At 43.6% G+C, this 14,747-nt stretch overlaps 1 protein-coding gene across 1 annotated transcript in view; it reads right to left on the reverse strand.

Annotated features, from left to right (window-relative positions):
* Positions 1 to 10,589, reverse strand: part of SH3BGR (SH3 domain binding glutamate rich protein) — a 29,872-nt gene extending 19,283 nt beyond the window's left edge. Inside the window, exons 1-2 of the mRNA XM_063345352.1 lie at positions 10,381 to 10,589; positions 4,370 to 4,555 (exon numbers count right to left, since the gene is read on the reverse strand). Of these exons, the coding sequence (XP_063201422.1) occupies positions 4,370 to 4,555; positions 10,381 to 10,425 (231 nt within the window). The 5' untranslated portion in view covers positions 10,426 to 10,589. The remainder of the gene's footprint in view (positions 1 to 4,369; positions 4,556 to 10,380) is intronic.
* Positions 10,590 to 14,747: the final 4,158 nt, after the last annotated feature.

The following is a 14,747-nucleotide window of genomic DNA, read 5'->3' on the forward strand; positions in this document are numbered from 1 at the left end:
CCAATCCATTGGTAATGACCTTTAATGAGATAATGAGACAATCATCTCATGAAAAATACTTTTTTTTTTTTTTCTGATGTCTGACTTAAACTTTCTTTCCTGCATTTTTTGGTCATTACATCTTGTCCCACCTCCAGTGAGTGTGGAGCAGAATATATTTTACAAAATCCTAGAACCACACAATAATTCTGGTGGGAAGAGACCTCAGGAGACCATCTAGTCCAACCTCCTGCTCAAAGTAGGGTCAATACTGGATTCAGACCAATCATTAATTCCTTTTTGCTGCAGCCCATAAAATATTCAAAGTTTGTCATGTCTCTCTCCAAATCCCTCTTTCTCAGGGTGAGGAGGGAAATCTTATCTTGAATTTCCATCTCCCATGGCCAGTGCTCCCAGGCCAGCATGCTGCTCATGTGTGAATGGGAACCAAATATACAGAACAATCGATAGGAAGGGAAGTGAGGGAAAAGACTGATCTCAGAAAGGAGAATGAGCAGAAATGAAATGTAACATGTTTGGCCTAAAAACGAAGGACTACCTGGGAAAGAGGAAAGAAAAATATTAATAGGAAGGAGAAAGAGAAAAAGAAAATGTCTTACAAAAAAAAAAAGAGGTGTAAAGAGCTTGATTTGTTTAGCATAGCAAAATGAAGATTAATCAAGGATATCATTCCCATTTACAAATACATTGGACTAGAGCTGTTTAAGCTAAAGCGTGGCTTTGGCATACCAGCAAATGGGTATATACCTAGGCTACAGATTTGAAGGTTTCTAGATGCCACAAGACTGAGGCCGTTGAAGACTGTACTAACAAGAGCAACATATTTTAAAGGGACTTTCGTGAGTTCAGGATACTGGACTGGAGTCCATGACTCAGACAGACCTTTGCAATTCTCAGACCTGTTTTTAATAAAGCAGCTGAGGACAAAGGACATGGGACACAGGGGAAGAGTTAAGAAATACCATGTAAACCTCAAACAGTGTAAACCAGTTCTGAATTTCAGAATGATGGGTCTGTTGGCCCTGCACAGGTTATAGAATCATAGAATCATTTAGGTTGGAAAAGACCCTTGGGATCATCGAGTCCAACCATCAACCCCACTCTACAAAGTTCTCCCTTACACCATATCCCTTAACACCACATCTAAACGAGTCTTAAACACATCCAGGGATGGTGACTCCACCACCTCCCCGGGCAGCCTATTCCAGTGTCTAACCACTCTTTCCGTGAAGAATTTTTTCCTAATGTCCAGCCTAAACCTACCCTGCTGCAGCTTGAACCCATTCCCTCTTGTTCTATTGCTAATTACCTGTGAGAAGAGACCAGCACCAACCTCTCTACAATGTCCTTTCAAGTAGTTGTAGAGAGTGATGAGGTCTCCCCTCAGCCTCCTCTTCCTCAAACTTAACAGTCCCAGCTCCTTCAATCGCTCCTCATAAGATTTATTCTCCAGGCCCTTCACCAGCTTCGTTGCCCTCCTCTGCACTCGCTCCAGCACCTCGATATCTCTCTCATATTGAGGTGCCCAGAACTGGACACAATACTCAAGGTGTGGCCTCACCAGTGCTGAGTACAGGGGGACGATCACCTCCCTCCTTCTGCTGGTCACACTATTTCTGATACAAGCCAGGATGCCATTGGCTTTCTTGGCCACCTGGGCACACTGCTGGCTCATGTTCAGCCGCTTGTCAATTAGAACCCCCAGGTCCTTTTCTGCCGGGCAGCTCTCCAGCCACACTTCCCCAAGCCTGTAGCGCTGCATGGGGTTGTTGTGGCCCAAGTGCAGGACCCGGCACTTGGCCTTGTTGAAGCACATTCCATTAGCATTGGCCTATCGGTCCAATGTAATCCAAGTCTCTCTGTAGAGCCTCCCTATCCTCATGGAGATCAACACTCCCGCTTAGCTTCGTGTCATCTGCAAACTTACTGATGATACACTCTATGTCCTTATCAAGGTCATCAATAAAGATGTTAAACAGAAATGGTCCCAACACCGAGCCCTGAGGGACACCACTTGTGACCGGCCGCCAGCTGGATTTAACTCCATTGACCACCACTCTTTGGGACTGTCCAGCCAGCCAGTGCTTGATCCAGCAGATTGCATGCTCATCCAGGCCATGAGCTGCCAGTTTTTCCATGAGAATTCCATGGGGGACAGTGTCAAATGCTTTTCGAAAGTCTAGGTAGACAATGTCCACAGCCTTTCCCTCATCCAATAATCGGGTCATCTTGTCATAGAAGGAGATCAGGTTCGTCAGGCAGGACCTGCCTTTCATAAACCCATGCTGACTAGGCCTGATCCCCTGCTTGTCCGTTATATGACTTGTAATGGCACTCAAGATGATCTGCTCCATGACCTTCCCTGCTACCGAGGTCAGACTGACAGGCCTATAGTTTCCTGGATCCTCCTTTCTGCCGTTTTTGTAGATGGGAGCTACATTTGCTACCCTCCAGTCCATTGGGACCTCCCCAGTTAGCCATGACTTCAGGTAGATAATGGAAAGTGGCTTGGCAAGCACGTCTGCAGGGAAACAGAATGCAAATCCCCTGGCAACATAATCCCACTTCACATTCACTTTTCAGCTCCCTTAAGGGTACTGATATGGATCTCCTCACCTTATTTATTTGGAAATAATGATGCTATAAATTAATCTTTGTTATGAACCCACTGAGATCATTATCTATAAGCTTTGAGAGCTGGGTACATTAGAACTCTGGAGATTTTTAGACTAATTGTAAACTTGATTTAGTTTTTAAATCAGTAGCTGCAACTGCTTTCTGGACTCCTTTCCATGTGGAGGTGTCTTTGCAAAGGACTCTTTCTTAAATTTATTTCAGGATGTAGATTATTTGGCTTCCTGAAATAGCTTCAGAGATGGAGTAAAAACTGTATATTTAACATTTACTGGTAAGGCTGACCAGCTGCAACACTTTGTAAGGCAATTACTCTTTAATTCACTGTATAACCTCTCCAGGGAATATCAGAAATATTTATTGCAACACTGGCTGCCACAAAATCCAGAGTAAGATATATCAAATTATAATTTTAGTGGTGCAGATTGGATGTTGAAATGCACATGAAGTTTAACCTACCAAGTTCTCTTTTAAGATTCCTACGAGAAGACGAAGAAACAACTGCTCTGAGAGCACTGAAATTAATTCTGAAAACTTAGTGGCATGTAAATCCCTTCTCTCTCAAAACAACCTTTGCAGTAGTTCACACTGGATTTGTGGAGTAACTTAAAACTGGGCTCACTATGTGATTTGCGTTTCAGAGTACTTTGCAAGTTCATCTCAGCAATCACATCAGAGTACTTTCCAGACTATGTACTTCCACCCAGACTATGAGAAAAAAACTGTCTCAGATATTTCTTTTGATTCACGATCCTAATATTCATGCTAGTACAGTATTATCTATCACTGATTTGAACAAACTCTCTCAAGAGAAATAACCTGTTACAAGCAGATATGAAAACAGAAAAGCACCTGATGAGCGTTACAATTCCTGTTATGAAGAGCTGGATACTTATTGAATAAGCAATATAATTTCAATAATTCAAACCACAAACTAGTACTATTCCAGTCAACTATATTTCCTATTTATTTGCATAATACAATGGAAAAGAAAGATTCCTGTTCACTGCCCCTGGTGCCTCAGAGATCTCTTGACTTCCTAGCAGCCCAGATGAATCTGTGTCCAACAAACAACATATCAACACTCACCATTCAAAATTACCTGAAAGTCCAAGAAGCAAAGTACAATACAGCTAGAGATACCAGATCAGCCTTGCTATGAACCCCACTAGTCTTGAGTAGCTCGGAATTGTCAAAGCACATAATTGAGCATTTACTACTCCAAGTGCACCTGAGCTGTCCTCATGGTCTACATTTAGTTATCCTGAGATATTACGCAAAGAAGCCATAGCATCACCTAGACAGTACTGCTTTTGGTCTTCAGGAGCTGAAGTGAGGGTGCAGGCAGAGAGACAACAGCAGGAGAACTTGTGAGTGAGCTACACAGCAGGAGGCAGGAAAACACAGAGCTCCTCATAGGCGGCAAACTCCACGCCTTGCAGTGAGCTCTGGGTCCTGCACAAGCTCTGGGTCTGCAGGCAATAATCCATACAGTCTGTTAAGCAGAGCTTCTCTAGTCAGTTTTCCCTCTGTGTGTATTTTTCTCTTAAAAAGGAATAATCTCTTGTTTCACTGCTTTTCTGTGCCTAAAAAAGGCTTTCTAAGAATTGTTCTTTCAAAGGGAATCTCAAATTGCCTTAAGGAGTTTGTTTGACACTTCTTACTAATGGAGAAGAGTCATTTTCTATGAAAGAAGACTCTCTGAAGGTATTTAAATTTCCAAACAGCTTCTTACCCCACAGTATCGCTCCTCGTTGAAGATCTGTGGAGGGAGGGGAATTCCATTTTGAGGCTTTTTTTCACCCGGGACATTCTCTCTCATCCATTTCCTGTTGTCTTCATCACCTGCTATGTCCATTTGCTGAAAGTCAATCTTGTTGGCCTCTAAAAAGCCCACTACTTCTTGCTGTTTCTTTTTGATCTGGTTAGGAAAGAGGAAAAACAAAATTCCTTCTTTAAAAAGAAAACTGTTTTCTAAAAGCAATCGCTATTGCAAGCGGAACTAATGCAAGTATGTCAAGTTGGATCCACTACTCCAGTAGCCCCCAAACTTTTTGAAGCTGAGATTCAAGACTGCTTCTCAGCACCCAGAGCACTACCATTACTTACCTATCCTCACCCCTGATTCTTTCTTTCCTCCCTGGAAGCAGTGGTAACTCAATCTAAGAAACAAGGCTCAGCAGGAAGCCTCCTACTCTGTTCTCAGATCTGTGAACGTGGTGTACAGATACCTAAACTAATCCTGCCTAAAGTCACCACAGGTCCGAGAATGGACACATTCTCCTCAACGTGTAACAGTCTCCTTTTTCCTACTCATTACACATGACATTTAGCTTTCCATGAGCCACATGTTTCCCTCCGTCCCTGTTCCTTAATGCTAGGAATAATTAAATATGAGTGAAAACTCAATGAAAATCCAGTACAGCTTAACTCCTGTGCTTGAGTATTTCCCACATTACAGAATGATGTTCTAGTTGGACCATGAAGAACATATTACATACAAATAAAGCACGCTATACGCAGCTTCTGTGCCACCTAAAATTCAATTATGTCCCTTATTGCCTTTGAAGCTAGTTCTGTGTAGACCTAGGATGCTTATAACAAGCTTATAACCTATCCCTTCACTTTGAAGGTGTAATACTCACTATACTTCTCTACTAAAGGAATACTACTCCTAAGTAACGTTTAAAGAACTTCCCCATTTTGTACGTGTCCAACTTGTCTTAAGAGCTGCAAGGCCAAACTTTAGCCCTACAAGTACTGCAGCATTTGAAGCAAGCACTGCTTGGACTGATCTGTACACTTTCTCTTGAGCTGCTCTTCTGTCATAGACAACTAAATTACTATCTAGCACAATCACCTTCCAGACGCGAGTCTCTTCTCCTCCCAGTTATGCTACTCCATGCAGCAAGTTATTGTCCTATGTAGATGGTAGCTAGAATGATGTATCAAGGTAATTTTTACCTACGAGCCATTGTACGATTTGAAACCATGTCGTCCACAAGTCAGACATCTGAAGAACTGAATTTAAAGTGACACCAAGCTAGTCTAAATCAGTCTGAGACAGGCAATGAGATGAGAAATAATTCATGGATTATGTATTTCTATAATCTAATAAACCTGAAAAGCTGAAGTAGAGTGATAGACTATTATATTGGAAGAAGGAATTTTCATGATTAGGGATAAAATGTCTTTTTCTTGTTTAAATAAGAAAGTATCTATCTATACAGCTATGCTTGCTTATAAAAAAATAGCAAACATAAAATGCTGTACATTTTTATGGCAAAACCAGAGGTTTATGGTGAGCTTAAAAAAGTACATCCCTTTGAATGGAAATACTAATCCAAAGTGTTCAAAAGCCATACAGTTGACAGATCTCAAAGCTGCTTATTTATATTCTTATTTTTACTTTTTAAACAGAGGTCATTTTGTTAATGGCTATTTAGCTGCACTGTTATTTACAGAACACATTCAGGAGGCAGAAAGGATTGCTTGAGGGACACTTCATTGGAGGAAGTGGCAGGATAATGTCTGTACAAATGGTTAATAAAATCTGCATGAGCCAGTACTAAGAGTTTCACCACATGCTCTGAAAGCCAGCGTACTCAAGTGCTGTCAGCTGCAATTTCAGCGTCAGCTTGTCTCTTTGGACATAGGCACTGAAGTAGATATGGCTCCTGGAATAGCTAGTGCCCCAGACGGATAGTGCCTCTGAGGAGATAATGGACCTGAGATACAGATTCTGCGCTCCCTTGCTTATGGCTGTAGCTACAATTTTTAGAATTAAACCTGGATAAACAATTTTTCTTAAGCTCGACGTTCATAATACACAGGAGGTTCAAACAGCACCAGGACCGAAAGCAAAAATTAAGAGAGGGCTGTGTGAAAATGAATGCTGAGGAAAAATAAAATATTACATGCAATTATGCCTGCATAAGGAAAAGGCAAGATGTTTCTCATTATGATAACAACAATAAACTATGAGGAAGATCTACTATGTCTTAAGGCTTACAATTACTAGGGTTTAGGCAGAGCAAAAGACACACACTAAGTATGAAACCATAAAGCAGCCTCCGCTGTGGCTGACATTAGGTAGCTGGGCAACCAAAAGAATCTCTCCAGCAAACACCACTCAGAGAGAGAAATCTTCCACGATGTAACAACACAGAGGACATGCAAAAGTTTTTCACTGAATGGATGAGATTGCAGGAGCTTGTTTGTGCCCTCCCTTGTATCTGATGGCATGGGAAGAATTCAGATTACTTGGGCATAGATTCCCTGGAAACTGGTGGTGAGCAGGACATTGTTTCATCAATGTCATTTTCCCTTTCAAGAAAGCTTAGGTTGCACCATCCCTAGCTGCTAGTCCTTTAAAATAAGGAAAAAATGTTTTAAATAAATACTACCTAGCCAGAGCGTAAGAGCTATAATATTGTTTCACCTGATAATTAAATATTATAATCTATATCCTCACAATCCAGAGCATTCATGTTGACCAGCGCCTATGGCAGAAAAAAATGGTACGTAGTCAACAACTTACAGCAAGAGGAACATTAATGTTGGTAGGCAGAGTTGCTGCCGCTTCTGGTTCTAATACCACATGGACAACTTATTCCTGATAGTTATTCTTATTTATCACACTGCAACCTCTGATTTGACTTGAAATTGAACTGAAATTTGAGCTCAGGTTTATATATGGTTAGATTCACAGCCACGGATAGCAAATCCCCTACCTTGTTTTTCAGAGGACATAATTCAAATAGTTTACATATTCCTTAGTCTTTTTGAGACTTACAGATTTGGGTAGAAGGTGGGCAAGTTCATAAAATGTCACCAAAACTGCTGGGAATAAACGGATTTAGAGGTCTCCCAACCATGAGCAGCAGTAAGCAAGACTTTGGAAGACTTTCTCCGTGTAAGACACAAACCGCCTTTCTCCCATGATTTGTGGTACCTTAAAACCTTGCAGAATATTACCCATTTCTAAACACCTCTGTGGCTAGTAACAAAACTGTTTTGGTTTTTTTACTGCTTGCTTCAATCCAAGCATTTAGTACTTTTTAGAGCTATAAATAAGCGTCTCCACTTCTGCTTGCCTTAACGAATAGTTCAATATCAGCTAAGTTTGGAACAGAAAAATAATAAAGCTGAAGTTATTTAAAATAAATTCCTGAATCATTGAGGTGAAAAATACAGACTGCAGATTTGCTCTAAAGCCACACTGAGCTATATCATTCAAGCATCTGATCCAGAGCACCAGAACGTTACTGGATTCACTGCATTCACTTTTTAAAAGTATTTATTAACACAAAAACCAGTTAGTAGTGTGACTGTGTAGTACATAGAATAGACATGTTTTTCATTCTTTACCAATGATCCTCTGCTTTACAGAGCAGATCCTCTGCTCTGATTTACATCAGAGGAGGCTGGCCCCATCTCATTTTGACATTCAAAATGAACAACACGCATTTGATGGAGATCAGCCACATTGAGGAGAGCACCAGTGCTACCAGGACTAGACTTCCAATTTAAGCTCTTCAGGGATTAAATTCATTCTTCTCAGGAAAAGTTGTACGAGGCTGATACAAAATTTGTTTTTAATAGGATTTTGGTGTTATACTGGGCTTTGTGCTGGCTCCTTGCATGAGTGAGATTTATTTTATATATACCAGAACTTATTAAAGAAAGGTTCATTGAAAGGATACCTTCCACCCGTTTTAATCAGTAAATGGGGAAAACTACTCCAGCTGAATATTGTGTTTACTTGGCATTACAATTAAGTATCAGTAATGTGAACACACGCTGCCTTCTGAGATTGCTGCAGCTATACATACACCCAGCACACCAGAAAGGAGGAAATACAGAGGCAGCGTAAAGATGCCACACTCTTCCTTCCAAAATATGTCTGGGATTTCACTAACAGCCTTTTGGGCAGCTAACATACAGTGGAGATTGGCATTAATAAGCCTAAAACCTATTGCAGTTCACTGGCATTAGCCATCATTCTTAGCAGTAATAAACCTCAGTAGCAATGCTTAACAGCTCAAAAAGGCTGGATAAATCTTGCGTGTTGCTCAGCGTTTGGTGTAGCACACACATCCCTGCACTGCAGACCAAGAGGGTTAGTTAGTGCTGCTGGCTGAGAGGAGATACAAGGAACACGTATAGCAGAGGAAAGATCTTGGTTCAGCTAGTGCTCAATATACAATACACTTAGTTTTAATTGCGTAAGTGATCTCTGAATGTCAGTGTTTAACCCAAAATGCTCAGCCTTGCTGAACTACAGCCCCAACCACACAGCAGGAGTGGGCTCAGTTGGTGCCTGAGGCACACACGGTGATGATGGCCCCAACACGCACATACTGAATGTCTGCACAGGGATTTCCGTCACAGCCACAACTTTCCCCAGAAAATGGACGAGCGGCAAAGAAGGAAGGGACAACTCTTTGGTTCAGCCTAAGGGGACCAAAACATGAGACCAAACAGGGGCGAGATGACTGCCAATGCACAGCGTATGGCAATTTATAACACTATTTGAGCAATAACTGCTAGATTAAAAATTATCAAACCCGCAGTTTTCAACGCCCTCTTCTTTTTTTCCCTTGCATCTGAGATTTCTCATTTAAAAAAAAAAAAAAAAATGCTAAAATGTCAATAGTAAATTTAGAGTATCAGGCTTAGCGATAGGATGGTGAGACAAGCTGATGAGAAAACTGCAAACTTCCTCAGCCATATTCCAATTTGAATTTTAGTGAATGACCGCCCCCCATTCATTTTCTAGAGATGATGACCCCATGAACAGGGGGTGGTTTTTGGAGCTTTCCAACTCTGGAAGCTTCTTAAAGACATGGAGCTGGTGTCAGAGAGAGAGAGATGTAGTTACAGCTATGTGCAAGCACCAGCCAGTTTGTTTAGCCATGTCACCGGGAGTGAGTGACTGCCAAAGGAAAGCTGCAATCTGAGCTGATCTGGGAATTGGATATAAAAGGAAACAGTCCTTTCCCGGTTCCCACCTCCCACGGACTTCCAAGCTCCCTACTATTCACATGCCCTTCCCTTCAGCTGATACACTATGCTGACAGCTACAGCAGTAGATCTCAATACTAAAAATCATCAGTATAGCATTTCAAGAGACACACACACACACACATACACAAAAAAACCCCAACAAACCCAAACATGAAAACCCAAAACAATCTACAAAAGACCCAAAACCCAAGGAAAACAAAACAAAACAAAACCAAACCACAAAAATCTAGGGAAAGGAAGGGAGGTGGGGAAGCATTATTTTCTGCATAATTGCATTCAGCTTACTTTGGCTGCAAGCTCGCTCTTACACTGAGTTCCCCTTTTTCAGGAGCAGTGTCCTAAATTCTCTTTTAAAAACTAATACATTAATTTCTACTGTAAACAATCTACCTTAGCTTTTGTGCAAATACAATATCCACTTCCTTCTTCAGAGAATATATATTGTATACACTTTTTCAAACAGAAGTAAACCTATTAAATGACCGATAATTTATATGTAAATGTTATACCTGTAGTAAAACCTCGCATGCAAGCAAGCCTGCATTAACAGGAATCCTCTACATCTTGAGTAGCTTTCAAGAATAAGGTGCGCAATGCAGACTAGAAGAAATTCAGTGTTTTGTTCTCCATGCAAATTCAGGTTGTCCCAGGATCTGCTAGGCTGATTTACCAACCTGATCCCAGCAGAAAGAAGAGTATGTTAAATGAGACACCTACCGCTGTAGACCCTGAAGATGTGGCTACAAAGACTTTGATCACCATGTTGACAGTGATGAAAATGAATCAGCAGAGCACGCCTGCTATCCACAAGTCACCACAGTCCCAAGAGGAATCCAAGCGTTCAGCAGCTCCTGGGCTAACCCAGGTCCTTAATGGATGCCCCCCCTCCCAGCAATCCAGCAGCTTTGGCCTCTCCCCGGGGTCCCGGGTTTTCCCACGCCATTGGCTCTTAAGTATTTTGGAACAAGGGGCCAGTAGAGGATTGGTTAGTAAGAGAAGCCATAGCAAGGGGTTTGCACCTGCCCCTGGCCTTATTGCATTAGATTGACAGGGTGGCAGTCCAAAAAAGGCAAAGGAGAGTAGTGCACCAATGAGACAGGGCTGGAGAAATATTTGGGAGAGGGGGAAGGGACAAGCGAGAAGGGACAGGGAGCAGGCAACTTAGTGCTGGGGGCGATCGCAAAGCTGTTGGGTAATGTTTAACGTTGCATGGGCACTGTCACAGCTACCTCCTGCATAAAAGGGCTTGTGCCCTCTCCTTGACCACAACAAGGAGGCTTTGGAGTTGTAGCTGCAAATTGTACGTTATAAAAGGGAATGGAGGAAGGGGAGGGCAAGGGGAGCATAGATGCAAAAGTAATTATAGCAGAGATCATATTGAAATAAGCCTCAGTTACAAATGCTCTCAGCTTTAAAGAATTCAGATCATCATCCGCACTTCAGGGCTCGGGGACTTCTCTGAAATAAATGTGTCAGTACACTTCCTAATACTGAGGAGGGTGATGTGGCTGATTGTATGTTTCTGGAACCTACTGTTGTAAAGAGGAGGTCCAGAATACCTGGTAAAAAAATATTCCATTCTACTGTGTTATCCAGGATGCTCTTTTTCCTTCTGGTTGTCGCCTTCTACCCCCGAGATGGTCACAATTCAGCGTCTGCCTGCGCGTATTTGCTTAAGGAGGTCTCTGAGCATAAGAGGTATTTTAAGAATGTTAAATGGCAACAGACTACTTTCAAATTTTAAGGGACAAGTTTGTTTCTGCTGTAAGTGAGCAACATGCCACTGAGCTCAGTAAAGCTGACCCTATGTGAAAGGTGAAACTGGCTTGGTTTTAGAAAGTGCTTACACACATTTCAAATGTTAAGACTGAATATAGCAATGTCCAACCCTGAAAATACTTAAAACGGAATATAATACTTTCTTTCCAGGATTGATTAGGTAGGACTGAACGCACAATAGTAAAGATGCTCTTGAAAATAAGTTTTTTGTCTGTGCAAACCATTATGTGAAGCTGGAAATGCAGTACTGCATGTATGGAACAGGGATCCTGAAAAACCTCACTGAAAACTAAAAATAACAGTATGGATACTTTGCACTGTTTACTGTGGCTCACCATCTGTCATTTCTTCCTTCTTTTGAGATGCAATAGGAGGTCCAGCAAAAAGAAAAGCTTGTTAGAATCAGGTATTTTCAGAGTATTTTCCTGTAAAATAAAAAAACCCACACCTTAATGCAAAACCATAAATTATTGCCAGAAGTTATTACACATGCTTGTTTCTCAGGAGATTTTGTATGTAAGTCTAGCCTGGTAAATTCAATGGAAATGACTGGCCGTTTGGAACATATCGGTTCCAAATTAATTTATTTGGTTACTAGTGCTCTGAAGAAGTACAAACAAAGGATGCACTGGTCATTGGCTTCAAAGCATACTGATAAGCCTTGCAAGTATAGTGATACTGATAATTAATACTCAAAGCGGCAAATATTTGCACCACCAAATGTCCATGGTCAGGACGGGGACAAAAATCATAGAATCACAGAGTCACAGAATGGTTTGGGTTGGAAGGGGCCTTAAAGATCACCTAGTTCCAACCCCCCTGCCATGGGCAGGGACACCTCCCACTAGACTAGGCTGCTCAAAGCCCCATCCAGCCTGGCCTTGAACACTGCCAGGGATGGGGCATCCACAGCTGCTCTGGGCAACCTGTTCCAGTGCCTCACCACCCTCACAGTAAAGAATTTCTTCCTAATATCTAATCTAAATCTCCCCTCTTTCAGTTTAAAACTGTTACCCCTCGTCTTATCATTACACTCCCTGATAAAGAGTCCCTCCCCATCTCTCCTGTAGGCCCCCTTCAGATACTGGAAGGCTGCTATAATGTCTCCCTGGAGCCTTCTCTTCTCCAGGGCGAACAGCCCCAACTCTCTCAGCCTGTCTTCATAGGAGGTGCTCCAGCCCTCTCATCATCTTCGTGGCCCTCCACTGGACCCGTTCCAACAGGTCCAAGTCCTTCTTGTGCTAAGGACTCCAGCGCTGGATGCAGTACTCCAGGTGAGGTCTCTTGAGGATGGAGTAGAGGGGTAGAATGACCTCCCTCAACCAGGTGGCCACGCTTCTTTTGATGCAATTTAATTGCCAATTAATGCTCTCTCCTGCTCTACTTCACACCTGAAATGCCCACTGAACTACACAGGGAAAAACCAGGAGGTGTCCCAAAGCCTCTGCCCACCTGGGGCCTGGCAGGTGAGGACTTTGGGACACGATTCCCATTGTGTCCAGCCTCAAAGAAAAATACTGCTCCGGCTGCTTTCACTCCTATGGCATTTCCCCCCCTTTTTCAGCCTAAAAATTTTTCGTGCAAACCCAAACCCTGCATTTGGAGCCTGTTGGGTTTGGCCTGTGCGCTCTCAGGGTGCGCACCACAGCACGCCACACGACATGACAGGACATGACATGAGGTGCCTCCACGGCCACCATGAGGCCCCGTGGCCTACAGCTCATGGCGCCGAGGGACACGCTGCCGGTGCAGAGGCACCCTCTGCCTGCACACGGCGTTGTCAAATTCCCATTAAGACCCCGGTTGGGTACAAAAACACGCGGCTGGCAACCTACAGGCAACCATAGGAAGGGGGCGAGGGAGGAGGCGGTGCCGGCGGGGGGAGGCCGCCGCGCTGGCTGGACTACAGCTCCCAGGGTGCCCCGCGGCCGCCGCCCGTCCCTATGGCAACGGTGACGCGGACGCGCCTGTCGGCCGAGGAGGCCGGTAATGGCGGCGAGGGCGGGGGAGACGCCCGGGAGGGCGAGGGGCCAACGGGGCAGGGCGGAGGTGATGGAGGAGATTTCTTGAGAGGGCAGAGGGGAAGGTGGGATCCCCTGCCTGGGCGGGGCAGGGGTGCCCCGTCGTGAGAGGCCACCCTCCCGTTCTGGGTAGGCGTCAGGCCGGGTGGCAGGGCGTGGGGCTGAGTGCCAGGGCCTCGAGTTGGCTGTCAGGGCATGGTGCTGGGTGTTGAGGTGGCTGTCGGGGCGGGTAATGACTGTCATGGCGTTGGAGGGGAACTGCCAGGGCATCAAAGGGGGCTGCAGGGCTTTGAGGCCTCTCAGGCGGCTGGGGAGAGCGGGGTGGAGGTTGGACCCTACCAGCACCCCGGGGAACCCTGCACCTGTGAGGGTGATAGAGGAGCTCTGGCTTGTGGTGACCGCTCCAGGGAGCTGTCTGGGGCCTTTGGAGGAGCCCAGAGGCAGGTCTGAGGGCCCTGGATGAGCCCTTGGCCTCTCTCCATGAGCACGTGAACCCTGGCACCCAGCTTGGGTCCCCTGGGGCTCAGGTCTCGGCTGTGAGGCTGGGGGACTGCTGCACCATGCTGGTTTGGGAAGTCAGACAGTGTTCTGCAGGACTCCTCCTTCATTTATTTACTCTGCTTTTGCACACAGACGACAACTAATGCTTCCCCATGACAGTTTTGCAGTTTCTGGACATTTGAAATGACATTTTCATCTTTGACAGATAGATTTGGCCCTAATTATTTTTGTTCCTGCATCTCTTCCTTCAACATACATTCTCCTAGTGTTTGTCCATTTCAGTCCCCCTTCAGCTACTGCTTTTTTCCTTCATTTCTATAGTAATATCTTTCATTTAATTTTTCTGTTTCTTGTCCTTCACCTTTTTTTTTTCTGTCTTCTCCTTTTCCTTTTTGTTTACTTCTCAACACCTGCTCTTGAAGCTGGATGGTGAGGTTCAGCCCACACTTCTTGTCAAAACAAATTAAAGCAGTAGCTTTAAGTTTAATTTAAGCTAATTTGATTTAAAAACAATTTGGCCAGAAAGTGTTGACAGTGCCAAATTAAATTTAAACAGAAATACAAATCTATGTACAAAGCTGCTGTATGCATAATCCTCATCTTAAAACACGCGTTCTCATCTCTTAGGGATTATTGCACTGGCTCAAATTTAGTAGGACCCTGGGCATTCCTCAGTCTTCCATATGGAAGAGTTGTTCATGTAAGGGAGTGAAGAGTAATGAAACTGTTTTTGATTCAACCTAGAACATTCTGGACAATCCTAAATTACACTTTTAAATTTTC

The sequence above is a fragment of the Chroicocephalus ridibundus genome, chromosome 1 (assembly GCF_963924245.1).
Source record: "Chroicocephalus ridibundus chromosome 1, bChrRid1.1, whole genome shotgun sequence".
Taxonomy (NCBI): Eukaryota; Metazoa; Chordata; class Aves; order Charadriiformes; family Laridae; genus Chroicocephalus; species Chroicocephalus ridibundus.